Raw genomic sequence first — 26,230 nt, 5'->3', positions numbered from 1 at the left:
AACTCTCCCCCCTCTATCAAGAGCCCAGTCATCCACATAGAATCTCTCAATCCGAGCATGGATAGGCATCTGCACCCTATGGTTCGACCATGAAAACAGAAGTGACTAAGACTGAACATGAAATGCATCATCTAACCAAACATCTCTACCACTGAATCTGAACAAGAAGGCATCCCAAGCTGCTCTCTCAAGGGAATAAATACCACCTTCTCTACTCCCTTGCTTATCAGAAGGTGCCTCAACCATGTTAAAGTCACCTCTAATAATCCACGAATCTGCAATGTCAGCCCACGAGAGCAACTCTTTCCAAAACAGAACACGGTCCCCTCTGTTGTTCGGAGCATAGAGGTTGAGGAAACCAACCTTACATCCATCAATCAAAACTAAAACCCACTAGGCCCTGGAGGAGGTTATGGTACCATGTCCAATGATCAGAGTCTGAAACTAATATGCATGTACCTTCTCTGGTTCCCAAGGCAGGAAGCCAAAAAGTCCGGCCCGAAAGCAGCTTACGTGACTTGGAGCAATCTCTAATATCCAGTTTGTGTTCTTGAAGAAAAAGCATGTCTAGGGAACCACCTGAAACACCTGGATGGAGCTGATTCCTGATCAGCTGTCTGCGACGGCAATGAGGGATGCCGCCCAATCCCTGTATATTTCAACTGGCTATCCTCATTGACGGGAGAAAGCGGGTTGGAATACCTTACCCGACCTGGTGGCGGAAAAAGAACCCTCCACTGGAGCTGACCTCCTGCCATACACACGAGGTCCAAGGGAAGGAAAGTCCATCGGTGAGAGAGAGAAAGATCTCTCAAAAGAGATGCCGATAACTGGCTCTCCGAAAGTGGAAGGTACAAAATCATCATCTGGGAGGTCAGAGAGGTCCTCCAGAGCGAAAAAGGAGTTCCGTTGAGCTAGTCCTGGGGAGGAGGGTACGAAGGATTCCTACCGAAGCAGGGAGAGAATATAAGACCCCCTTCCCTCTATCCACAGAAGGAGGCATCTGTACTGAGTCTTGATCAAGAAGTGTTGTGGATGAGGTGCCAACAACCTGGGCTACTGAGGGAGGTACAGCCTGATCCTGGGATGGATTCGAACAAGGCTCCTGAACACTAGTCTCCTCCTGAGGCTCCAAGAGGGTAGCCTCCGAAGCAGCGGATGTGTGATCTGAAGTAGAGGGCCTAACCGCGATCGGAACCCACCGTGGGCCACAGGTGGTGTGGGGTGCAAGAGGGACTCGTGTAGCCCTAGGAGGGGAGGGAGCCCGTGTCTAAGGCGGTGCCTGTGGAGCGGTAGGTCCTGCTCTTGCTCTCTATCGTAAGCTAGTACGAGCTGGTTGCTTTCTGGGCCTCTTTTTCTTCTTTGGGCAATCTCTGGCGAAGTGCCCCGAGGATCTGCAAATCCTGCACTGGTCCTACCGACCTGCAACCTCAAATCTATGGCAGAAGAAGGACCCATCGGGTCGCTGTAGCATGATGTGGTCATCTGAAATATTAGGGTCCTGGACAATGATCCTAACCCTGGATACCCCATCCATCCTGACTGCCTCAGCAGCCGAAGAGGGCTTGCCAGGAAGAGGGGGGATCTTTGCTACCACACCAAACCTCTCGCCAATAACTGAAAGAACCCGGTGATAAACTGAGAGAAGACCAGGGAACCTGATGAAAACATAAACTCCATGTTTGTCTTCTTCAACTAGGTTAAAGCCCAGTTGAAAGGGAAACAAAAAAATCCTCCTGTAGCCTAGAAATAAAAACCCGGCCTGTAGCAAGTCTCTCGTGACGTCCGGGGAATCTAGGCACACCTGAAAGAAACCTCGTCTCAACAAATGAACATCCTTAAGGTGGGGAGCGAGCTCCTAGGAAAGCGCCGCAAGCATCCAATCTCTAGCTTGTGACCTAGAGGGGTGGGAGCCATGGATGCGTGCGAAGAGAGTCGTGGAATACTCATGCTCCCAATCCTTTTGCAACTACTGTAGCTCATCTTTTGAGAAAGTGACGGTTCTCGCGACCGGTGTGGGCGGTAACGGATTGACTGAGTGGGAACCCATTCGTCAATCGAGGTGGAAAAGGCCGATTGAAACACAAGGAAGAACTCCGTCCGCTTTCCTGAAGCCCACGAGACCCCTAAAGGAGAATAGGGTACTCCAGATGAGGGGAGAGGGTGAAAGGAAGGACGAAGAGAGAGGATAAGTAAAGGAGGAGTCAGCAAAGGGATAGGGGCGGCAGCAAGAGGAGAGGAGGGGGGGATAGAGGAGAGGAGGAGTGGAAGAGAGGGGGGGGAGGGGGGGGGGGGGGGGGGAGGCGTGGGGAGCAGCAGGTAGGGGGGAGGAGGCAGCGCGCAGGGGGAGGCTGCAGCAGCAAGGGAGGGGAGTCGGGGGGGCGGGGGGGGGGCAGAGGCGGGGGGTGGGGGATAGGGGAGGGAGGAGAAGCAAGGAGGGGAGGGAGGAGGCAGGGGGAGCAGCGGGTAGGAGGGAGGGGAGGGAAGAGGCAGCGCGAAGGGGGGGGCTGCAGCAGCGAGGGAGGAGAGGCAGGGGGGAGCAGAAGGTAGGGGGGAGGGGAGGGAGGAGAAGCAAGGAGGGGAGGGAGGGGGCAGCAAGGAGGGGAGCAGGAAGGAGGGCAGCAGGAGCAGCGGGGAGCAGCAGCAGCGTTCGGATGGTTCATATTAGAAGCAGGTATCACTGTTACTCCCAAATTCGAAATCACCTTGTTCATTTCTGGAATATGCAATAAACAGTGAACAGCCCCATACACCGCAGAATGACGACACGAAGCTACATGAAAGCTCTTGAAAGTGCAATGACAGCTACACGACCCAAAAGTACCTCTGAGGTTTTGTCTCACTTTAGCAAAATATGTATCGCCTTGATTGAGAAAGTGGATAACCTCGAGACCACCAACGTGACCTTGACAACAGAGAAAGCACAGGTTGATAACACAAGAAGGATGAATGGGAGAAGGAGAAGGCAACATGGGAAATTGAAAAGACCAATCTTAATGACAAAATGCAAGCCATGGGGACAGAATTATAGCAACTAAGAGAGATGCAAGGAACACCAGAAGAGGCACATAAGGCAATGGAAGAACTGAAATCTGAGAATGCGAAGCTGAAGAAGAAGATGGCAGCCTTGCAGACAACCATGCAAGGAAAGCATGCTGAGTTTACACAACAAATCACCAAAGAGGAAGCAGATAGGCTAGAATGGAAGAATGTGGTTAAGAAGGGTGCAGCAGGCCCCAAGAAACAGATCATCTCTGAGGCTCTGGAGGAAGAAAAGAGGAGGAGCAGCAAGGTTTTGAATGTCTTGGTTAGAGGCTAAGTAGTTCGGGGGGGGGAGAGGCGGGGGGTGGGGGATAGGGGAGGGAGGAGAAGCAAGGAGGGGAGGGAGGAGGCGGGGGGAGCAGCAGGTAGGAGGGAGGGGAGGGAAGAGGCAGCGCGAAGGGGGGGGCTGCAGCAGCGAGGGAGGAGAGGCGGGGGGGAGCAGAAGGTAGGGGGGAGGGGAGGGAGGAGAAGCAAGGAGGGGAGGGAGGGGGCAGCAAGGAGGGGAGCAGGAAGGAGGGCAGCAGGAGCAGCGGGGAGCAGCAGCAGCTTTTGGATGGTTCATTTCAGAAGCAGGTATCACTGTTACTCCCAAATTCGAAATCACCTTGTTCATTTCTGGAATATCCAATAAACAGTGAACAGCCCCATACACCGCAGAATGACGACACGAAGCTACATGAAAGCTCTTGAAAGTGTAATGACAGCTACACGACCCAAAAGTACCTCTGAGGTTTTGTCTCACTTTAGCAAAATATGTATGGCCTTGATTAAGAAAGTGGATAACCTCGAGACCACCAACGTGACCTTGACGACAGAGAAAGCACAGGTTGATAACACAAGAAGGATGAATGGGAGAAGGAGAAGGCAACATGGGAAATTGAAAAGACCAATCTTAATGACAAAATGCAAGCCATGGGGACAGAATTATAGCAACTAAGAGAGATGCAAGGAACACCAGAAGAGGCACATAAGGCAATGGAAGAACTGAAATCTGACAATGCGAAGCTGAAGAAGAAGATGGCAGCCTTGCAGACAACCATGCAAGGAAAGCATGCTGAGTTTACACAACAAATCACCAAAGAGGAAGCAGATAGGCTAGAATGGAAGAATGTGGTTAAGAAGGGTGCAGCAGGCCCCAAGAAACAGATCATCTCTGAGGCTCTGGAGGAAGAAAAGAGGAGGAGCAGCAAGGTTTTGAATGTCTTGGTTAGAGGCTAAGTAGTTCGGGATACTCCTATGTCAGATGCCAAAACCTTGTTCACCAAGATGGGAGTCGACCTCACATGTGAGACAGCTTGGAGAGTTGGCAAACCCAATGTGTTAACTACCTTCTCTATTTCCTACTGCAGATCACGGGAGTAGCACCGATATTATTCCACCCAGCCTTTCTTCCTGAAAACCTGAGAGCTAGCTCAGAATTCGAATTCAAAAACATACGTAAAAGCTCATTCTCACCTCTCACTAGCTTCAACAAGCCCCATCTCCCTAGATGGATCTAGATGCCACATGTCATCATTATAGGGCCTTACTAATGCAACATTTCACCCCTCTCTTGGGATGCTTTAATTTCCTTTGCCCCTAGGCACATTTCTTGCATTAGACCCTTAGCATTAGATCCACCTAGTCTGGTGCTATCAACCCTCACCTAGGACCTCGACATTAATTCCCTCCCGATGATTTACATGAAGCGCAAACAAATATATTACAAACATAGATCCTTTAAGGGAAATGTCAACTGATTCTTCCGAGGTCATGCTACCTCGGCTAGAGCATAACAATCCTTCCCTCTTCAGACATCAGCGTCCTCGATGATAAAGTCTGGGAACACTCTCCGCAACTGGCACTAGGCACTTTCTGAGGTACTCCAACTATAGTTGGATTCGCTGGTCTATAACCATAGTTCAGCTCAAACGGACTGAACCCTGTAGAGGAATGTTTTCTATCATTGTAGGCAAACTCTAACAATGGCAACCACTTGTCCCATGTATGTTGCCTCAATGACACATATGCCCTTAGCATATCCTCTGAAGTCTGGTTGACTCTCTCCGTCTGACCATCCGTTTCAGTATGATCCCCACTACTCATTCCCAACTCAGTCCTTAGTGTCTCAAATACCGCTGTCCAAAAATGACCGGTAAATCTGACATCTTGGTCTGACACTATGGATCTAGGCAATCCATGCAGACGAAATATATGTCTAATAAACAAATCCGCCACTTGTGGAGCACTAACAGACTCTCTAGTCGGAATGAAGTGAGCCATCTTGCTTAGACGATCAACCACCACAAGGATAGAATCATATCCACCTTGTGTCGTAGGCAGCCCTACAATAAAGTCCATGGAAATGATCTCCCACTTACGTAGTGGTACTTCCAAGGGCTGTAAAAGTCCGGGTGGCTTCACCCGCTTGGCCTTGCTTACCTGACACGAGAAACACCGTGTCACATATTCATGAATATGCTTTTTCATCTTTGGCCAAAAGAAATCTCGGTTCACAAGATCATATGTCTTCTCGACCCCTGGGTGTCCTGCACACGGGCTATCACGGCACTGTTGAATGACTCTCTGCCTGAGATCATTCTGACTAGGTACTACAACCTTGCCATTTCTTTTCAGCATACCATCCCTTATGGTATATCTTGAATAAGTTTGGCCTTTTCTAGATGCCACATCATCCTTTTCGTTGTCCCCGGGTTTTAACACATGAGCCTTAGGCCATAAGCTCTGGACAAACTCGTCCACCTTTTGAGTTTCTCTAATCTCGGTCATCAGAGCACTCTCTAATACCGTGAAACTCATATTGTGAATAATGCAAGACAACGCATCAGCAACCTTATTATCCTTTCCTCTTCGGTATCGAATCAAATCGTTCATAAGCATGACGAACGTCGCTGGAGCATTGGTAAGTCGAAAGGGCATTACCAAAAACTCATAATGACAAAACCTGCTTCTGAAAGTGGTTTTATGCACATCCTCGGCTCTAATCCGGATCTGATGGTAGCCACACTTAAGATCTATCTTGCTGAAAATCACGGCTCCATGTAATGCATCTAGCAAATCATCAATCCGAGCCATCGGATACCTATGCTTACCAATGATATTATTCAATGCTCTGTAATCTATACAGAGGCGAAACGTATCATCCTTTTTCTTCTTTAATATCACTGGCGAAGCAAAAGGTGAGAAACTTGGTTGAATCTGCCCCAACTTGAGGTATTCTTCCAGTTGTCTACGCACCTCCGCCTCTTCAGTAAAACTCATTCTATAGGGAGGTCTATTTACAGGTTCTGCCCTCGGGATGAGTTCAATCTTATGCTGAACATTCCGCTCTGGAGGTAACCCATAAGGTAGTTCATCCCTAAAACATTCAAAGAACTCCTCTGCTATAAGATTAGCCAACTTGGCCATCTCACCACTTTGCGCAACATTAGTGCTAGCCGAAGAATCATCAACCGGCTCTACCGATGCTGTGCAAAGAAATAAAAACTCTTCTTGAGCTTTTCGGATTTCCATCACGGAAACCAACTCTCCCTGAGGTATATCTTTTTCACCTCGCAAGACATAAAGCACATCATTCATCTTGAATTGATATACGTGCTTTTTCCAATCACTGGTTGGATTCTTCCTAGAATGCCATGCCATACCCAGGGCTATATCTGCATGAGCAAGCTTCGTCATTTCAAAATCAAGCTTCTCAGCATAGTCCTGAATACGAAGCTCTAACTGGGTAACCCTTTGGTCCCATACTTCAGTTGAACTTCCGTCTGCCATCCTGAGTGTATACGCATAGTTAGATAGGTTAGTCTTTAACTTCATCCTCTTCACGAGCTTGGAGTTAATCACATTGTGAGTTGACGCCGAGTCAAACAACACAATGACATCATGATTGGCCACTTGCCCTTTCATTTTAATTAACTCTGTATCATTAAAGGCTGTATACCCTGTTGCTGCGAGCTTAGATAGGATATTATCAGGTGCACTCGTTACTAGCTTAGCAACAGACACACATAACAACAAGGTACTGACCTCTGAGAAGATCCCGCTAGCTGAATCTACATTTCTTCCGCTCTGGGACTTCCCTCCATTTCCACGTCGCATTTTGAGACTACCATCTCAGCCATCGGACGATCTTTATTCCGTGGACAATCCTTTCACTGATGAGGCTGAAGGCAACCAAAACATAATCCTTCTCTCCTCGCTTTTTCTCTTTGTTCTGGGTTTAAGGGAGACTTAGACCAAGCCCGGGCTGCCATTGGGGTTACTTTCCTTTTCACTCCAATGGTGGTACTTGGTTTAGGAGTTTCAGCTGGTTTCGCCTGCTTGGCTTGACCACTCGGCTAAGAATCGCTCCCTTTACTAATCCATTTCTTCTTAAACCCAGATTTCTTTTGGTACCCATACTGGGTCCCAACCTATGCAAACCCACTTGGTATGTTGCCCTTGGCATCTTCATAGTTCAGCGCTATGGCTATTGCATCATCCAACGTGTTCGCGTACTTAGCCCGAACTTCCATTTTTATCCAATCGTTCAATCCGAATATGAAATCTTTCACTTGGATTGATTGAGGTAGGGGTTCATCAATCTTCATTACGCTCTCTCGAAACTTATCAATGTATTCTGCCACTGACGAATTTCTCTGACGAAGGTTCCTATACCGATCCCAAGCTCGGGATGCTTCGTCAAGAGGTAAGTAGTGTTTCCTGAATTCTCTTTTAAACCCCTCCCAAGTAGTGGATGCTATACCATCTTTTTGTTGCTTAATCCACCACTGATCCGCTGCCTCACTAAACATGTGGGTGGCCTCGCGGATCTTCTTGATGTCATTTTTGATTTCACAAATGGCGAACGCCTCGTCCCATTTGTGTAACCAGGTCTCAATGACATCAGAACTACGGTCATTCATCCGACCAGAATACTTTTCCGGTCTGTAATTGGCAATATTTGGTACTTTAGCCTTCCTAGGCTCGACTGTATGGACACTAGACTCCGGTTCCATTGGAGCCTTTCCTTTCTCCTCTTGAGAAGATCTAGCAGACATACTATGTATTGCTCTTCTAAGTTCAGACTGCCCTGCATTTGTCTGTAACTGTTGCGCTAATAACTACTGCAAGGCATCCTCAAGTAATGCAATCCTGCCAGATCAGGTGTGAGCTCCTGAGCGCGACACCTGCTGGGTCGGCCGGACTATTAACTCACCAGGGTCCCTCCTGGAAGCCCCTTCTTCTGCTTCCATTCAGTTCAATGGGTGTTTTGTTTTGTTTTTTTTGTTTTTTTTTAATAATAAACACCGCTAGAACACTGTATTTACAAACTGACACAATTCAGTGTACTGACACTCTGACACAATTCCCTATACTAGGGAATACCTGCAATCATTGACTAGGCATTTGACACATGCATAACCCAAATAGCGCTTTTCCCTTTACTAGGAAAATTCCTGCAAACTAACTCTGACTGAAGCACACAGGCATATGCGCAGGGATAATATGTCCTTGCTATAGCATCGTAAACTGCAAACACTGCTACAACCACAAAAGCCTAATTTGTTTCTGACAAAACAAGAATGACAGAACAAAAGGGGAAAATGAGTAAAATGCTCCCTGGTCTAAATCTGTCTGAGGGAATCTGTCTCAGCTCCACATCGCAATTCGAGTCCCCTAAAGCCCGCTCTCTGATCGAGATGATAAGTCTCTACCTCTCAATTTGATATCCCAATGATACCAAACGAAAAAAACTGTATACCCGCCTCAGCTCCGCAAACAAATGATGCGCTCTTCTTTTTTTCTCTACCAAGGCGTAGCTCTTTGGTTTTTTTTTTTTAATCGGTCTAAGCCTACAAACTGTCTGCGTGGCCTTAGAAGGCTATGACTGTGAGTCCATTGGGAACTAGGTCGAATTCTATACGGGCTACCCAGACACGTAACCAGATAACAGGAGATATGACGAAGTGACAAAACTTTCTTTTTTTTTTAACAGGCTCCCCATAACCTCCGTAATCTTGCAGCCTCCAAGTAACTTCCCGATCACAATTAACATGTCTCTACCTACGAACTGTTTACGTGACCATGCATGGCTCTAACTGTAAGTCACGTCGTGCGTCGCCACTCCAAAATTCGTCGATCACGCATCGTCCGATTCACATACCGCGTTCACAAACCACTGCCCGTGCGTCAGTCACTTCACTGATTCCATTGGTAGCTTACACGCTGTCCGTGCGTCCATCTACCCCGCTAGTCCGTCATTAGATCATTCGTAATTCGTCAACCATCCTTGCGGGACCCATTCGATCCACGTATCCCTTAATTACCAAAGCTTTCACCTAATACACCGCAAGCTCTTGCTAGCCAACGCGGGAATACCACCAAACAAATACGTCGTTCCTTGTCAGGCCTACGCTCACGACGCCTTTCACATCCCGTCCAATCACTGCCTGTCTCGCAGGTCTTTCACCCAACTCCTCGTTCAACCTGAGGGCTCTAATACCAATTGTTCTCTACCTTCTCTATTTCCTACTGCAGATCATGGGAGTAGCACCGATATTATTCCACCCAACCTTTCTTGCTGAAAACCTGAGAGCTAGTTGAGAATTCGAATTCAAAAACATACGTAAAAGCTCATTCTCACCTCTCACTAGCTTCAACAAGCCCCATCTCCCTTGATGGATCTAGATGCCACATGTCATCATTATAGGGCCTTACTAATGCAACATTTCACCCCTCTCTTGGGATGCTTTAATTTCCTTTGCCCCTAGGCACATTTCTTGCATTAGACCCTTAGCCTTAGATCCACCTAATCTGGTGCTATCAACCCTCACCTAGGACCTTGACATTAATTCCCTCCCGATCATTTACATGAAGCGCAAACAAATATATTACAAACATAGATCCTTAAGGGAAATGTCGACTGATTCTTCCGAGGTCATGCTACCTCGGCTAGAGCATAACACAATGCCCCAACAAGACCCCTCATAATGAAGCTCCAGACAGCAATGGACAAGTCTACCCTCATGAACATGAGGGAAAACCTTGAAAGGAACAAGAATATACTTGGATGATGACCCCACATTGCTACAACAAGAGCACTGGAGAGAGGGAATGGTGCGTGTCATGGCCGCAAGGGATGCAGGTAAATGGACTATCTATAGAGATAGGAAGGTGATTATCAGAGAGAGCAGAATCGGAGGAAAGGGAAGAAAAAGAAGAAGGAGAGATGGACAGAACATGACGGTGTCAGACCCAGGAGATGAGGGCACAAGGGGGGCTGAGAATTGCAGTATGAAACTGCAATGGTACCCTTTGGTCTGACCCTGGGGGTTTCTTGGAACAATACACCAGCAGAGACATCATCTTCTACAATGAGAGGTCAAAACCTGACACAACATTTCTAGCTGAAACGTTTCTACAAAATGTGGCACTTGTAGACAAAACATCATTTTAAAAAGTAAAAATTATATGATTATTTTAAACTTTTTTTCAAAAAATATGGGAATTTTGTTAAATATTTGGGTTGCCTCTTTTTGGAGGGGACTGGTTTTTTGAGTATGTGTATTTTTTGTACGTCTATGTGTTTTGGGTTTGTTTATCATGTGTGTGTGCACTCTAAGATCTACCAAGGATTGCTTGCCTCAGCTCAAATAAATCAGAAGTATCCACATATACATACATTGAAACTGAAGTGTCATCATTCAGTTGCATAAACGTGTTCTTACTCTCTTTCCCCTCTTTTGGGTGGAGGGGCACACGAGGAGGGAGAGAGAGGGGGGAAGAAGGAAGGACGGGGGGGGGGGGGGGGGGGGGGGGGGGAGAGAGAGAGAGAGAGAGAGAGAGAGAGAGAGAGAGAGAGATTATGCTGGTGGTATGAAGGTTCCCAGTTAAAAAGCAGATTAAACACGGAACATCATAATAATCACCTCACTTGATTGACATTGCATAGCCATTCAAAAATAATAATCAACAATGCTATCACATATCACCATCCAAATATGTTGTCCCATCTCCCTTATTCATGGCTGACCTCTCCATTAAAGCAATTCTGTTCTCAGAGCTGTAAGGGGACAAACTTGGGATGGAAAAATTTCAGGATCTTGCATACCTGCACTCCAAAGTTGTAAGTCCTGCAGATTTCAGGGCGAATGAATTGTCGACCTTTTCGAGTTTCATTTAGCCTCAGCCAATCATCCCAATAAGTGTGATAGTCAAAGGATAGCATTAATAATTTTGAATAAAGCATAAAAACTGATGGAACTAGAATAACAGTGTTATAGGGACAAAGTAGTGGATATGCTCTTGGCCACTTGGGTGAAAGTTCCTTCCAAAGATCCCGTGTTAGCATCCACCCCAGACCCGGAAAGAAATCCGACCTGTAAAGAGCTTCTGCACAATTTTATCCTCAAAAGAATTTAAAAAATTAGACTTTCTCCAATACAAAAACATACAGAACAAGCTTCAGAGAATATAGCCCATGTAATAAAAACCCTTGAGCACTTTCAGGAAAAAGGGAACAAAATCACACAAATTAGGTTTTAAAACTTTTCCTTTTCTTTGGGAAACATTTTGTGTTCCTGTGTTTCAAAATGTTTCTGGTGACTGGCAGATAACTGTCAAGAATCAGTACTGATACACAGTAGAGATCCTAGCCTATCATAACATGGCAAAACTATACTGCTCCACATATGACAAGATGACTGTAAAGAACACATCCTTTGCAGTATACAGAGATAATTACATTATGATGACATCGGTTTTCTGGGCTATAGGGGTAAAATAGAATGTCTGGGTATATTTATGGCGTGATGCAACGTGATGGGCTCTTTTTAGGAAGCATGCTTTCACAAAGGGAGTGGTCTCAATCTGGCACTAATGAAAAACCAATTAAAGCATTGGAGCGATGCAGGCGAGCAAAATGCACTTAGGGAACTGATTCTTAAGCTCCTCGTGAATGATTCTTGGGGATATCAGATTCGACTGGATGGAAAGGAGAGATGCTGCAAGGGTTGGAAGAAGAAGACATTAGCCCTTCGTTGGGCCTCCTTTTCCCGTCTGCAGAGTATTTGGAAATTTTCCAGGCTCATTTTGCGACTTGAATTCAAGACTTAAGGTTTCCTTCGGAGATACGTTCCACAATGATTAATTGCTGGCAGTGTTGAAACCAGGCAGATTCCCAACCCGTAATTCATTATATCGAGAACAAAACAGGGCTAATAGATAGAACAAATGTGCATGTCTCTCATGGCAATCTGCATGTAGTTCTGTGTTCTGGGTGGTCAAAGTAAAACGTCTGGCTACATATATGGAGTGACGAAATGCTGAAAGACTTTTCTGGGTCATAGGGGTGGTAAAGTAGAATCGCTGGATACATTTATGGATATGAGGAAATGCTGAAAAACTCTTCTGCTAAAAAAAAGCAAGTAATCTTACCAGAATTTAGCACATGTTCTTTCTATCCATGTGATTATACTATAAGACAGCAGTAAGCCACAAGTAGCTTGAATTCTTTTCAATAAATGAAGGTAGACAAGGAGTGGTAAACAAACAGAGGGAGGTGGACCTTGATGTATACTCAAAACAGCATCCAGGATTGTTCTAAATTCCAAAGTGGAAGAAGGTAAAAACAGGACAAAAAGAAACAAAGTGGGGAGGTGGGGCACGGTCTAAAAAGGAGTGCAGGAAAATTTAATGCTCTTACCAGGATCCTGCACAAATTGCTTCTGTCCATTATCATTCCAAGATGATATGGCAATTAGAGATCTTCAGTTGGACAGGGCAACGTCATTTAATTAGTATTGCACATTCGAGTTAATTTAAATAGTTGCAAATTGTATGAGCATACATGAAATCCTTTATGAAACTAAATGTCAATCTGAACCTGTCATTTTCTAACAACTTTGCAGTTGCCTCAAAGTATGCAAAGAAGTCGGGGGCTATCTCCATATCATCTGGTCCATCAAGAATTGACATCATCATCAGGACAAAGCCAGCCAACATATGGTTCTGCCATAGAGCTGGTTAGGTACATTTAAAAGCAGTATTCACCTTCCAAAATAATCACACGACTGAAATCCCACTCATTGAAAAGATGGCTTAGAGCCCACTTGTAGTGATCTGCAAAACAAACAAGGAAACACTTCATGAATGTTGAAACATCAGACGTCCAAATAGCTATCTATAAGTACGTCAGCATGTAAAAAACTTCAGCATATTTTTTGTACTTCCCACCATCACCACAAGTTTTACAATGCAGATAGCATCAGAATATGGCTACTCCCAGCCATCAATAGATAAAAGACCACGAAAAAAGTGCATGTGATTTTCACAACAATCTACTCTCAGATCTCAAAACGATCACCTCTCGTAGGCGCATGGTATGACATCCCTTTTGTATTATCACACAACAATGATATGCAGGCCACTAAGTTTTGTTTTATGATCTTGGCATCAAAGTGCTGCAAAAACCCCCTAACAGTAAATTCAAAGTAATATGAAGATTGTCACCATCAATCTGCTCCCAAAGACCATCACAAGTTATAATATGTATTTTCTATCCTTCCGATAGCACTGATTACCATGTATCATGTGTAATCAATTGTCCAAGTTACAAGACACATCAGCATGCCAATACAGCAGTTACATTAGAATAGCATAATCCATGACATCATCCATGGGATCTATAACATGATGAAAAAGCAGTAATGACAATAGATTATCAGCCGAGGCAATTGCTTGACGAATACTCCATGTCACAACCTGAACAAAAGTCAATCATCCACCGATTAACGTCTACCCAAGGGCGTACAGCTCATATTTGAATGTCTTCCCTAAATGGATAATCCTTTTTTAGGTAGCCTGAATGGAACATGGCTCCCATGGATAATTAGTTCAAAATGGTAACCTAGCATAGGTGATCCATTGATGGCTTTGTTCCGAGGGCTGATGCAATCTTGATGGCTCACATTGTAGCAGTGACAAGTCGAGTTGCAGTAAATCTCTGACAAATGTTTCAATGGATGCTCTGACATGGACGAGGCTCTCGCTTAGAGATCCTGATAGCCAACACGGTGCCCAATGCAGATGCATGTTGACAAGCATCGAACCTATGATCGTGTATAAAAGCACTCAAAAGTGTGGTCGTGCAGCCATTGCTACGACGCCTTGGAGAGAAACCCACGAATAAATGTCAAATAACATGCCCGAGTATGACAACAATAGAAGGATGGACCATTCAAATTGAGAGAGGGTAATTTGAACCACCTAGGCATTAGCTCAAGGGACAGTGTTGAGACCTCGTCCGCACACACAGCCTCGAGGATCTCGATTGGGCAGTTCCCAGTGTCCTCTCACACAGTACATATTGAGACAGTAGAAGCAGAGGGTATCCCACGTCAAGGACAAATATGTTAGAAACATGGTGGAGAGAGAGGAAGAGAGAAAGTTAGGGTGTCAGGAAATGATACATAATGAAAGGCTATCTTATTCATATTACATAATCATAGAAAGTACAAGCCTTATAGGCTACACACACACACACTTGCACCAAGTGCATATCGGATACATCCCATAGTAGCACGTGGCACTCACACATGACTCACACACATGAACTAGTACTAGAACTCCTAGTACTACACACCAACACATCACATCACCACACTCTTTGGCTATGATATCTCCAACACCCCCCTTCAAAGCAAAGAGTGTGAGGCCCAACACCGCAATACTGCAAAGAGCAAGTCCAACTACCCAACACCTCCCGTGTGATAGTGACTTCTCGATCAACTTGTGACCTGCAAGGGCAAACCATCACTCGTCACCCCCCCTTACTCTGAACTAGGTGGTCAATACCACCAAACCAAAGTAAAAGGCAATATATTTATTTTTGGGGGACAACCCAGGGCAGAGTATCTCTTATTGACTCCAAATACATTCAGTTTAGAGGGACAACTCAAGGCTGAGAAGCTTTATTGACTCAACACAAACACACATAGCATAGAGGGCCTAGAAAGCCCAATCTGTGTCATATGGATCCTCAAGAGAGAGGCCGTGAACCTCCATTGTAGCTGCATGTATCTCCTCAGGGAGCTCTTCAGATTTAGCTTGTTCTTCAGCAAGGAGATTGGCATGGTGCTTTTCTTGTTCATGTTCCTTCTTGAAGCAATGAGCTTCAATGTGTCCTTTCCTCTTGCAAAACCTGCAAATAATGTTCTTGTTGGTCTTCCATTTGCTTGTGGAAGCAAATGCATGATCACCAGGAGAGACAAGAGAGGCTTCCGTATTGCAACGGTCCTTCTCAATGAGTAGTGCCACCATATCATCAAACGTGGTAGTGGCAAGGTGAAGGACTTCACAAGAGTTTTCTCAAAGTGGGATATTCCATGCATACTCTTCATAAGAACAGCCATCTTATCTTGAAATCACAAGGGCTTTTCAAACTTGAAAGTTGTTGAACAAGAGATTGAAACCGTGCTAGATGATCACTCAACTCATCTCTCTTCCATTTTCAAATCATAAAACTTGAGCTTCAACTCGAGGATAATCATGGCGGTGCACGACAGCAACAAACCTATATATGTTCATTCAAATGATGAGTTCCCTCTCTTTGTCCAACTGACTTCATGAGAGTCGCCCATTAGCTGTAGTCGAGCAGCTGCTCTATAGGGTCAGTAATGAGTCTTCTATTTCATGGTTGTAAGCCAACAAACCGCGTACGGGTGAGGCTATAGATCAATTACATCACTGTTATTTTTCTGAGGCAATAGAAGACGATTAGATCTGTTACTGTGTCGCCATCGTGAATCTCTTTGATATTTTGTATGTTGCAACATCTCGTGGTTATACAACACTTGCATGTAATAAAATTATATACGACCATTATATGCTCATTCAAATGATGAGTCCCTCTCTTTGTCCAACCGACTTCATGAGAGTCGTCCATTAGCTGTAGTCGAGCAGCTACTCTATAGGGTCAGTAACAAGTCTTTTGTTTCATGATTGTAAGCCAACAAACCACGTACGGGTAAGGCTATAGATCAGTTACATCACTGTTATCTTTCTAAGGCAATAGGAGACAATTAGATCTGTTACTGTATCGCCATCGTGAATCTCTTCTATATTTTGTATGCTCCAGCATCTCGTGGTTATACAACACTTGCATATAATAAAATTATCTACGACCATTATCTCTATAACCTAACAGGTACAGCACCAAGAAGACCCGAAAATGAAGGCAATGATGCTGGAGCTGCTTGGAGGTAGTCGGCTATGCAGTAGACACCCAATCAGAGGCTGAAAACAGCTCCGAATCAGCTCGTATGCAGGTGCCACTTGAAGGATATTCCGTCCAGCAACACGTGTGCACACACCACTTGACAACGAGCTGACCAGCAGGGCTGTGGAGAGGCTAGATGGGCAGAATGGTCACAAGAAGATGCAAAACAGAGGCGAAATGAGGGCAGCAAAGATGGCGGCTGTGCAGAAACCCTAAACGGGTAGAAGGCAGCTGGAAGGAGATGAAAATGAAGCTGAATCGTGGTAGAAATGAGCAGAAGGAAAGGCTCCAGCTGAGCCAGCTAAGAGAAGAAGGGCTCGAGCAGAATTAGGGGTTAGGAGTAGGTCTAGGATGATGTGACAAGGCAGAGGGATATAGCAACCTATGACTATACAGAATACAAAAGATCAAGTCACAAAAGGTGCCAAGTTTAAAGCTTGCCGAAAAGCTTTAAACTTAGGTCGAGGTAGAGCCTTCGTAAAAAAATCTGCCAAGTTGTCTTCAATGGGAACATAAGACACTAAATATCACCTGTTGATAATCTCTCTCTGACATAGTGATAGTGAACCTCAATATGCTTTGTGCGAGCATGGAAAACTGGATTCCATGCAACAGCCAAAGCACTCTAACTATCAATGAAGATGACAATAGGAGCACTCTAACATGCATAAAAATCTGCAAGTAACTTCCGGAGCCAAACACACTCCACTGTAGCTGTAAAAGCTGCTCTGTACTCAGCTTCACAACTAGAAGTAGCAACTCTACTCTATTTGCTGCTGAACCAAGAAATGCATGACATACAAAGCATGAAACAATTGCCACTATGTAGAACCTTACAATCTCTTAACTTCAATTCCGAGCCATGCACTTGGAAGAGTCCAAGCACTCCTTGTTGTCCTTCACCTTCACAAAGCTCTCTGACTCCTCCTCGGCCCACATCTCAATATCAGACATCTTCACTGTGACTTCTAGGCATATCTGACCCTTGATCCACCGGCTTCTTTTCGCAATCCTTCGCAAAATGGCATGGCTCGTCACAATAGAAACCCTTCTTCTCCCGCTTCCTCTTCTTGGAAGTGTCCCCGTCATCTCCAGAATCATCCTTCTTAGGCTTGTCATGTCCTCTGCAGGCTTTGTCCTTTGCCAGCAATGCCCTATCGTTGTTGTCTTTCTTACACAGCTTCTCCCTATCTTCTTCCTGTAGCAATAACAGACCCATCTCCTCAAAGGTCAGAAGTTTGGTCCGCTATCCTGCTATCACAGTTGTAACGAGGCTCTTAAAACTCCATGGTAGCATCCCAAGTACCATCAAGGCCAACTGCTTGAGCCTACCTTCTAACCAACCGATGCTAGTTGATCCCTCACCACCTTGACCTTCATCAAGTGGTCATGAACCGAATCTCCTTCATCCATATCCATATTATAGAGTTGACGCTGAAGAGTCAAGATCTACGATGTATTATCTGTCTCATACAGATCCTTAAGAATGGCCCACACCTCTACTGACGTGTCGGTCATTTGAATACGAGGAATTACTGAGTCCGCCATAGTCCCTATGATCAATGCTAGGGCATGGGCGACCCTATCCTCCCAAGCTTCAAGTTCATCTCCATCTACCGCCTCCCCTCCCGTTGTTAGCTTCCACATTTTTCGAGCCACTACATGACTCCGGATCTTCACCTTCTAGATAGGATAGTTGGTCCCATCCAGTTTCCTAGACTCTCCAAAGCTCCCACACTTGTGAGCCTCCTACTTGGGCTCTGATACCATGTTCGAAATCGACCAAAAGAGGCTACGCACATCGGAATACTAATAGAATAGCTCAGGAGCTCACACAGTGTGTGGTGTGTGTGGAATCACAAACTTCTTTACTTAATGTGCTTCACATAGATGTGTTGTGCTGACTAGCATATGGACAATGATCCAAGCCAGATATGGAATCCACCAAAACAATATATTTCCATCCAAAGCTATGGATACAATACAAAAGATGGATCCAGAGTCCCACCAGGATGTGGTCCTTTGATCTTACTCAAAGGTTCTTCTACTATCTGCCAGATGCCTCTAGATCTCTGAACCCACGTGCTCCACCTCGAGCATATGTAGGCTCTTTGTCGAGATCTCAGCACCTTGCAGCCCTGGTAGACAGTCTAGGGTTCAGCCCTATGTAGAGTTAAGTCTGCAGCACCTTTGGCTTTCCTTTGCCTCTTGGATTACCCCCTCAAAACTGACCGACCAGAAAGACCTTCTTGCTGACTTTGCTGCCCCCCAAAACCAACTGGGGGGGCACTCCTTTTGAGGCGCTTTTGGCCACCTTTTGCAGGCTTGACCAGCCCTAACCAGCTGATCTGCTGGTCAGCCTGGTTGGCTGGCTCTCCTTCCTTACTTAAGGGCTTAGTACCTACCGTTGTGCTGTTGCTACCAGGCCCTCTTCTGTCAGGCCTGTTGCAGGCCCTTAACCTGCCCACAGGCCAGCTCAACCCAGGTGCCTCTCGCCCGGGATACTACCACCTGCTGCTCCAGATCTGCCTTCTTCGAGGCCAGATCCATGCCTTGAATGCCTCGTCATCTGCACTGTTCTTGGCGCCATCTGTTGTAGTCTTCATCTCCTGTGCAATCAGGTCCTCTCCTCATGTGGACAGACTCTGGATCTACCTTTGCCAGATCTGCCCTCCAAGAAGCCCTTCCATTACTAGGTATGTCTTCAGATGTGCTGCCCATATGTTGCAAGCCCAAATGTGTTTTTTTGAATTGGTGACTAAAGTCTTCCTTCATCTCCTTAATCTTTGCATGTTCTAAGGTCTTGTTCACGAGTGTAAGGGAGAGGGAAAATGCCCCTGTACATGGAGTAGGTAACCCATAACTTATCCAGACGTCCAAGGTGGATCAGATTATGATACCCAAAAGCAAAGAATAACCTTCACAAGAAACTTGCGAGTGATCAATCTCTATGCTAGAGTGAGGCAGCTTACTTGGAATGGACGTTACTTGGGCTACATGCTCCTTTGTTTTGGTTCTTTGGACAATCTTTGAAAGGGTGTCCTCGATCCATACACTTGAATCAAAGGGACTGCAGACTTGGCTCTCACGAGCTTTTTCTCATCCAAATTCAGCCTCTCCTTCTTTCTTGTGAAAGAAGAAGATGGAACAAAGCCAATGGACTTGCTTTAATGTATGTCAACATCCACTTACCTACGTCAATGTACATCAACATTCACTTATCTACGTCAGCCAATAAGTGCATCATACCAAAACAATAATGTAAGTTCTCAATTTCGTTTTATGGACCAAAAGAAGCAAAAATATTTAATCCCAAACCATCAATAGAAGTCACCAACTCCTCAAGTAAGCTTCTCATGCATTTGCCCTCTTTTGAAAATTACACATTGTTCCAGCAAATCATCATTTTACTAGAATCTTATTTTCCCCCAAATTTCAATGAATATTTGTACGATTGGATATATTATAGTCTTACAAAGGTATATATAAAAAATATATTTCCAACAATTCTTAATCCACAAATGCAAAACACAGAATTTCCAATACACCTAGCTTTGCCCTGAAATTGCATTCCATGAAATGCTTCGGGATTGATGATGATCTTGTTTAGAGAGCTCAAACAAGTTTGTACGTCAAATCACAACATTGAAAATTCAATCTCAATGTGCTTTTATACCACCTTACACAACCCTAATGGTCTAGTTCACACCTAAACATGTCAATAGGCCTAGATGGTTCTCGGGCGAGATAGACTCCAATGTAAGTAACAAAACAAACAATATATCAAAATCAACCACATAAGAGAGAGCTATTGAACTCACCTCTCAGCCATAGACGTTGTACATCAAGCTGCAACCAAACCTCAAGTACACCATCCTAGAGCCAAGACCATCCAAAATGTATCCCACACCAAAGGATCTCACCCATGAAAGTGAAGTTGTCATGTTCCTTGCTTTGAGGCCACTCTACCTAAAGCACTTTCCTCCTAGGCCTTTATCCATAAGGGAGATACATTATTCAAAGCGATGGCAACAATAGAGGCTCCACTAGTATATATAGGCCAAGGTGGACATTGTCGTAGGCCAACATCCTATTAGGAACAATCTTGACTTTCTTGACTAAGCAATCTTATCTAGATAATCTAGAGCTATCTATAATAGCTCGAGTCTCAACTTCAGGCTATAGCCCACCCTTATTCAGACCCCTAGCTATGTTCCATAGGGGCACCTCCCACCTTCAGGTGCCTTATGCGTAGCAGGTGGAAACACACCTAATATATGGTAGTTTTAAAAGACCACCCTCTTACATGACTTAATCACAACATATCTTTTGACCCCAATTAGGGTTCATTCTAGGGTTTTGTCTCTATGACTACCCTAGCTTTGTAGTTCATTTGTGTTGCTGCAATTTCATTCCAGCTTGCTTTGGCTCCATTCTCTCGTGTTCCCTCACTTCCATTCCAACAAAACTGCAAGCATCATGCATGATTCTGCAAGTTCTAGTATATAGATACATTCTATATTCACAAGAATCCAAGAATCCACTAGTTGTAAAGCCCACCACACTGGTTGTGAGGGCCTACTCCAAAGTTACCTTAGGTGATGAGCTGGAACCCTAAGAAGCAAGCTGCAAACAGCCAGTCTCTCCTTGTCAATGACCTTGTGGATAGCTAATATTTATATGGATTTTCATAATAATATAACAGTTTCTTTTTTCTAGAGAAAAAGAATGCCTCGAGTGAATAAAGAAAAGCGTCTTAATTTAAATCGCTTGCTTCATGCATTAGAGATCCATTGGCAAATGGGAAAGCATCACAATGGATTTGTTAACTTACCCAAGACTCAAAGGACCAGGAATCACCTTTCCAAATGAACCAGAAAGGAGTCACTTTATAGTAATTTTAAGAGAAAGAATAGGTCTAGGGAAATGCGGCTTGTGAAAATGTGAGAAAAATCAAGAAATGGTTTCCGAACAGAACTGTCACAGCAAGATGTTACTTCACCTATAATGTGGTGAAAACAAGGATACCGCTTAGTGAGGATGTTAGACCTTTAGAAAATGGACCCTTGGCTAGATCTACGACTAGTAGTTTGCAATAGGGGTTTGAAGCAAAGGCCTAGGAATGAACACTATATTACTCTATTGGGGTCATCTTAGATAGAGGACCCTAGGGGCAAGTACCCTCAGAGGGCATGATGACACCTAAGGTTAGTGTGAATAGCCCAAGGAGCTACAAGGGTGTGTCATGTGTTGCCGCCTAGCCTTCCCCAACATGGCACCAAGGGGGGTCTAATGGGAAGAGATACACTCAAACAAGGGTTGGGTGGAGAGCAAACACTACTCACCTAGATCTGAATAGCTGACAGATTTAGTGTGAATAGCCCATAGAGCAAAACACTACTCCCCTAGATCTGATTAGCTGAGAGATTTGGTGTAATAGCCCACTCATCTTAATAGAGGACCCTAGGGGCAAGTGCTCACACCCAAGCTTGGTGCGCATAGTCCATGCAGCTACAAGGGTGTGTCATTTACTGCTAGAACACTAGATATCAAAACATGGTACAAGGGGAAGTCTAGTGGGAAGAGACGCAATCAAACACTACTCACTAGATCTGAAACTAGATCTGAAAGGTGAGAGATTTAGTGTTGTCACTATATCTCTTTCAAGAGCTTTGATTTGGTATGCACATGGCTGATGCGGTACCCTCTGCCACATACATGTCATAATGCATTAAATCAGGGTTTCAGTCATCAAAGACTGATACCTAATCGATTTGCCTCAATCTCTTCTGCAAGGTTTTGTGCTGTAAACTATAATTTTCATCATATTCCAAGAACTAGAAGATAATATGACTCAAACTTCCCCCTGATGGCAAATTTTGTCTATCCTCTACTCACCAGGTCGACCTGTAGACAGCCATACGTATACGAGGGATAGTTTCAAAAACATTTAACTGAACAAGGATTGTTTATAGAGCATGAAACAATGGCATTCCACAAATCCAGCAAAAGAGTTGGACTAAATACTCCCAAAAGAATGACTAATGGACAAGACGACCAGGTCTGCTCATTATTGAGGAAATTCTTACATTCAGGTTTTCTCCATTGCAGTCTAGTGAAGTCAGTGAGTCCTCCCAGTGCCGGCAAGATTATACTGAGAGGGCGACAAACTATATATAAAAGATCTAGGAGCCCAAATGCCTGCTTCCAACAATAAGGATCTCCTTAACAGAGTCTCCTACACTTTAAGATCAGATCAGTGTGTTCCTGAATCCCCAATGCATGAAACTGTCTGCAGGAACATAACTTTAAGAAAACAATCTGCAGGGCTGAAAGGAAGATGATAATTTGCAGCCACTCAAAATGAGACAAGTACATCCCCATGTCCGTATGCACAGTTATATATGGCTGCATCTTTAAACAATGGGCTGAACAGTAGTCCACATCTTAGAATCGTTCATTCAGGCACAGACAAGTTTGTTCCAAACAGGCAATTCTGGCTGTGTCCACACTGTGGCAAACTTCAGTCCAAGTATGGATACATCACTACAATGCCCGCTTGCCTCTCATTGTGCAAGAAGGAACAATTCCAACAGCCAATGTACGAAGCAATGGAGATCATAACTTCCCATATGGATTGACAGCATATGGCTGTCACACTGCAGCTACAACCCCTGCTGAGTACTGAGACAGGGTCACCTCACCTACATATAACAGTATGCATTACTGAACTTAGAACCAAAGTCCTCTGTAAATGTACAGTTATCAATTTGGAGGCTAAGATTTTAGCATCTGTATGTTAAAAATAGGAGCTCCTTCAGGCTCCAGAAATTTCGAGGAATAGGTTAGATAGCCTGCCTACAAAATACCAGTAGTCTGTTGCTAACGTGCTTAGAATTCGAGTTCCTTCTCGTATTGAGCTGTACTTCAAGTGTTCAAAGTACTGGTATCTCAGGATTATAATCTGGAATCCGCATAATTATCTTTTGTGCCCACAAATACTATAAGCTAAGTATTAAGCCAGCAAAGATACATGCTGATCATGGTTTTCCATTTTTTCTTCTTTTTCCTCTCTTATGTGGATCATGTCTTTCTTTGTTATTGCAGTCCATAGATAAACCCATCAAATACCATGATCCATATCAAGGACTCAAAATTATCGATTGCTATAGAGGAAGGATCCTTCAAGAACATTCGACCATCACATAGTCTTTCTTTGGTGAGATGTTACAAAGTTACATTAAGAGCAAATTCCAAAACAGCCTGTTTCATGACCTGATTATAACAAAATTATCAAATCCTATGAAAGAATGAAGGATACATAACACTACCTGGTCAGCACAACAGAAGTTACAAAACAACTTACTTGCAATTCTGTAGTATGCGATCATCTCACCAGGCCTCTCAGTTTGAACTGGGGCGAAATCTAAATGCTATCCAAATCAACAAGGGAAAGCAGGAATTAAGAACGACCATCCTTCCAACTAAGGCTTCTCTATAAATCACCCAATAATGGAAAAGCAATGCTCAATGGAGAAATGCAGCATCTATCTAGAAGCTCACTGAAAGAATAAAGAAAAGAAAAAGAAAAAGAAAAAGCGAGAGAAAGATTACAGAGGGAGATATTGACCTGTAGATAGGAAAATTGAGGAAAACTCATTGCCTTTGACTTTACTTCCTCGTTTTTCCCATCCTAAACCATGACAGAAAATTTCAGATTTCAGTGTCATCTTCAGATGCAGTTTCGAGATCCATGAATGAAATTTAAGCATTTGGTAAGATTTTTAGATGTTCACAAGATTTCGTTTCTCAAACTTTATCACCCATGTCCGCACAATCTACATTTAAAAAGATTAAGCTTCAAGAAAACAAATCACAAAGTGCGAGATCCCAATTATTTCATTCAATTCACCTGGGAGATAAAGAGAGGAAATTTTGATGCAACCGAATTATGATACCTGCAAAAGCTCAACCCATTCAAATCCTGAGTACGGTGCCAAGAATTAATATTTATATTCTTAAGCTTTCTCTCTGAGAATTAAAAACAGACAAGTTTTCTCTATGAGAATTAAGAACATACTCTTTTATCTTCCAAATTCAAAATCCTAGGATCTACGCTTTATCCTAGCAAACCAATGCTATCTTCATACTTTGTTGTAGCTTTACCAACAATTGACCCTGGAAAAGAATTGAGCAAAGGTTCACCTCTGTTTGCCTTTCCCCTCTTTCTTCCCATGTAATGCCCTTTATTGGCACTATAGAAGTGGAGTGTCTCATTTTCTCATTTGCAATTTTTTTGTGACATTCAGCAATAAAATGATAGGCTGTTTGCAGTAAGTGCGTCCATCTTTTTGTAGAGCTTTTGCATGACTCTTGTTCTCTTTGGCATTGTTGTTTCCGTAAAAAATTACCTTGCCATGGGTAGCAAGTGCTTGCTCACCATGCCTAGAGGCATGACAAAACTTGGAGAGATTAAAGAACCTTTTCTCCTCCTGCAACAACAAACCCACCAGCTCATCAAATGAGATAGGAGCTGTCCTTAGGGAAATACTCAATGAAGTAACAAATACTCCATATGAAGGAGCCAAACTGTTGAGAATGAGTCAGACCAGTTTTTTTACCTCAATGGTCTCATCTATGCTATTAAGCTAATCTTTCCGATCTGAGATTTTGACACATGCTTCGTGATGGTCTCTCTGGCTGATTGGTCAAAGGAATGACCCTTGCCTCAGTCTTAACATGATACATATTTGCCAATATCTACCAGGCATCCTTGGCATGAGTGCATGATTTTATATTCTTTCATAATGTGTCTCTTCACTGACAAGGCAATAAAGACAAAGCTCGGGCATTTCAACAATCAAACCTCCTTTGGTACTTTGTGAGAGGGGGAAAGAAAGAAATAAAGAAAACTTATTAAACGTCTTCGGAAGACCAAAGGGTCTATGAGATTAGAAAGAAACTACGGTGGAGCCACTAAACGGGTATCAACACCCATGTTGAATACAAATGAAAACCAAAAAGTCCTAAACATAGCGGCAACGGTATCTAGAAAGAGAAATCTTCGGGCTCTAGAAAAGGGAGCTAGCATGGGCATCAACTTTGGGAGGGGGGCGCCGATGTGCAAGGCTGATGTGATGGCATGTACCCTGTGATAGGTCATTGGTGACGACTATCAATACATGTTGTCCGATGTGGTCTCTTGGCTATAGCCATGCAGTGGACAAGTGCCACCATCACTCCTGTGGGTTGGCCCCCCAATCCGGTGAGCATGGAGGGAAGGTCCCCTAATGTGATATGAGTGCGCCAGTAGGTCTGGCGTATCTCTAACTCTAGCTCAGGTCCTCTAGGCCGCCGTCTCTATGGGTCGTCCTGGTCGGTGCTGTTTGACTGGAAAAACTGAGTGATCGTGCTCTGAGTGGGGTCTAACTATGTGTCCCGATCATCCCTACATGCTCTTAGCAACTCTGTTCGACGGCCTCATGAATGAAGGCCGCCAGGCATCTCTAGTCTGGGTAGGATAGGAAACTGGATAGGGAGCCAAGACCATCTCTGAAAAGGCAATAGTAGCTACCTCTAATGTCATAGTACACAAGGGATCTGAATGTGAAGTGCTCGTTTGACCTGAGAATTACATAAAATGCAGATGCGGCCCTTTCTGGGTATGCCCTCCGTTCGACCACTCTCAATACGGTGGATCAACGATGCCCTCTGCCAAAATCCGTAAGCAATGATCTCTGTAGAAGCCGAGCTTCATAGAAAGCTCACAAGGTGCCAACCAAGTCTTGAATGTGTGTAACTATAAGAGATCCTCCCTGATGACCTAGTTCACCTCGTGATAGGTGAATGGGATACAAGGAGCCTCAGCACTGTACTGGAAAGGAGGCAACCTATCTATGTGAAGTCCCACGCTTTGAAATCATCTGCAAT

General features: G+C 44.3%; 1 protein-coding gene across 1 annotated transcript in view; it reads right to left on the bottom strand.

Moving 5' to 3' along the window:
* Nucleotides 1–26,230, bottom strand: part of CGL1 (alpha-1,3-mannosyl-glycoprotein beta-1,2-N-acetylglucosaminyltransferase) — a 133,449-nt gene that overhangs the window by 25,194 nt on the left and 82,025 nt on the right. Inside the window, exons 7-14 of the mRNA XM_087387696.1 lie at nucleotides 24,213–24,258; nucleotides 23,931–23,993; nucleotides 23,667–23,733; nucleotides 13,075–13,143; nucleotides 12,908–12,977; nucleotides 12,728–12,789; nucleotides 11,326–11,415; nucleotides 11,135–11,229 (exon numbers count right to left, since the gene is read on the bottom strand). Of these exons, the coding sequence (XP_087243822.1) occupies nucleotides 11,135–11,229; nucleotides 11,326–11,415; nucleotides 12,728–12,789; nucleotides 12,908–12,977; nucleotides 13,075–13,143; nucleotides 23,667–23,733; nucleotides 23,931–23,993; nucleotides 24,213–24,258 (562 nt within the window). The remainder of the gene's footprint in view (nucleotides 1–11,134; nucleotides 11,230–11,325; nucleotides 11,416–12,727; nucleotides 12,790–12,907; nucleotides 12,978–13,074; nucleotides 13,144–23,666; nucleotides 23,734–23,930; nucleotides 23,994–24,212; nucleotides 24,259–26,230) is intronic.

This window comes from Dipteris shenzhenensis, chromosome 2 (assembly GCF_047967505.1).
Source record: "Dipteris shenzhenensis isolate YYH24624 ecotype China chromosome 2, Dip_SZ_1.0, whole genome shotgun sequence".
NCBI classification, from domain to species: Eukaryota; Viridiplantae; Streptophyta; class Polypodiopsida; order Gleicheniales; family Dipteridaceae; genus Dipteris; species Dipteris shenzhenensis.
This window is presented reverse-complemented; position numbering and strand designations above follow the sequence as displayed.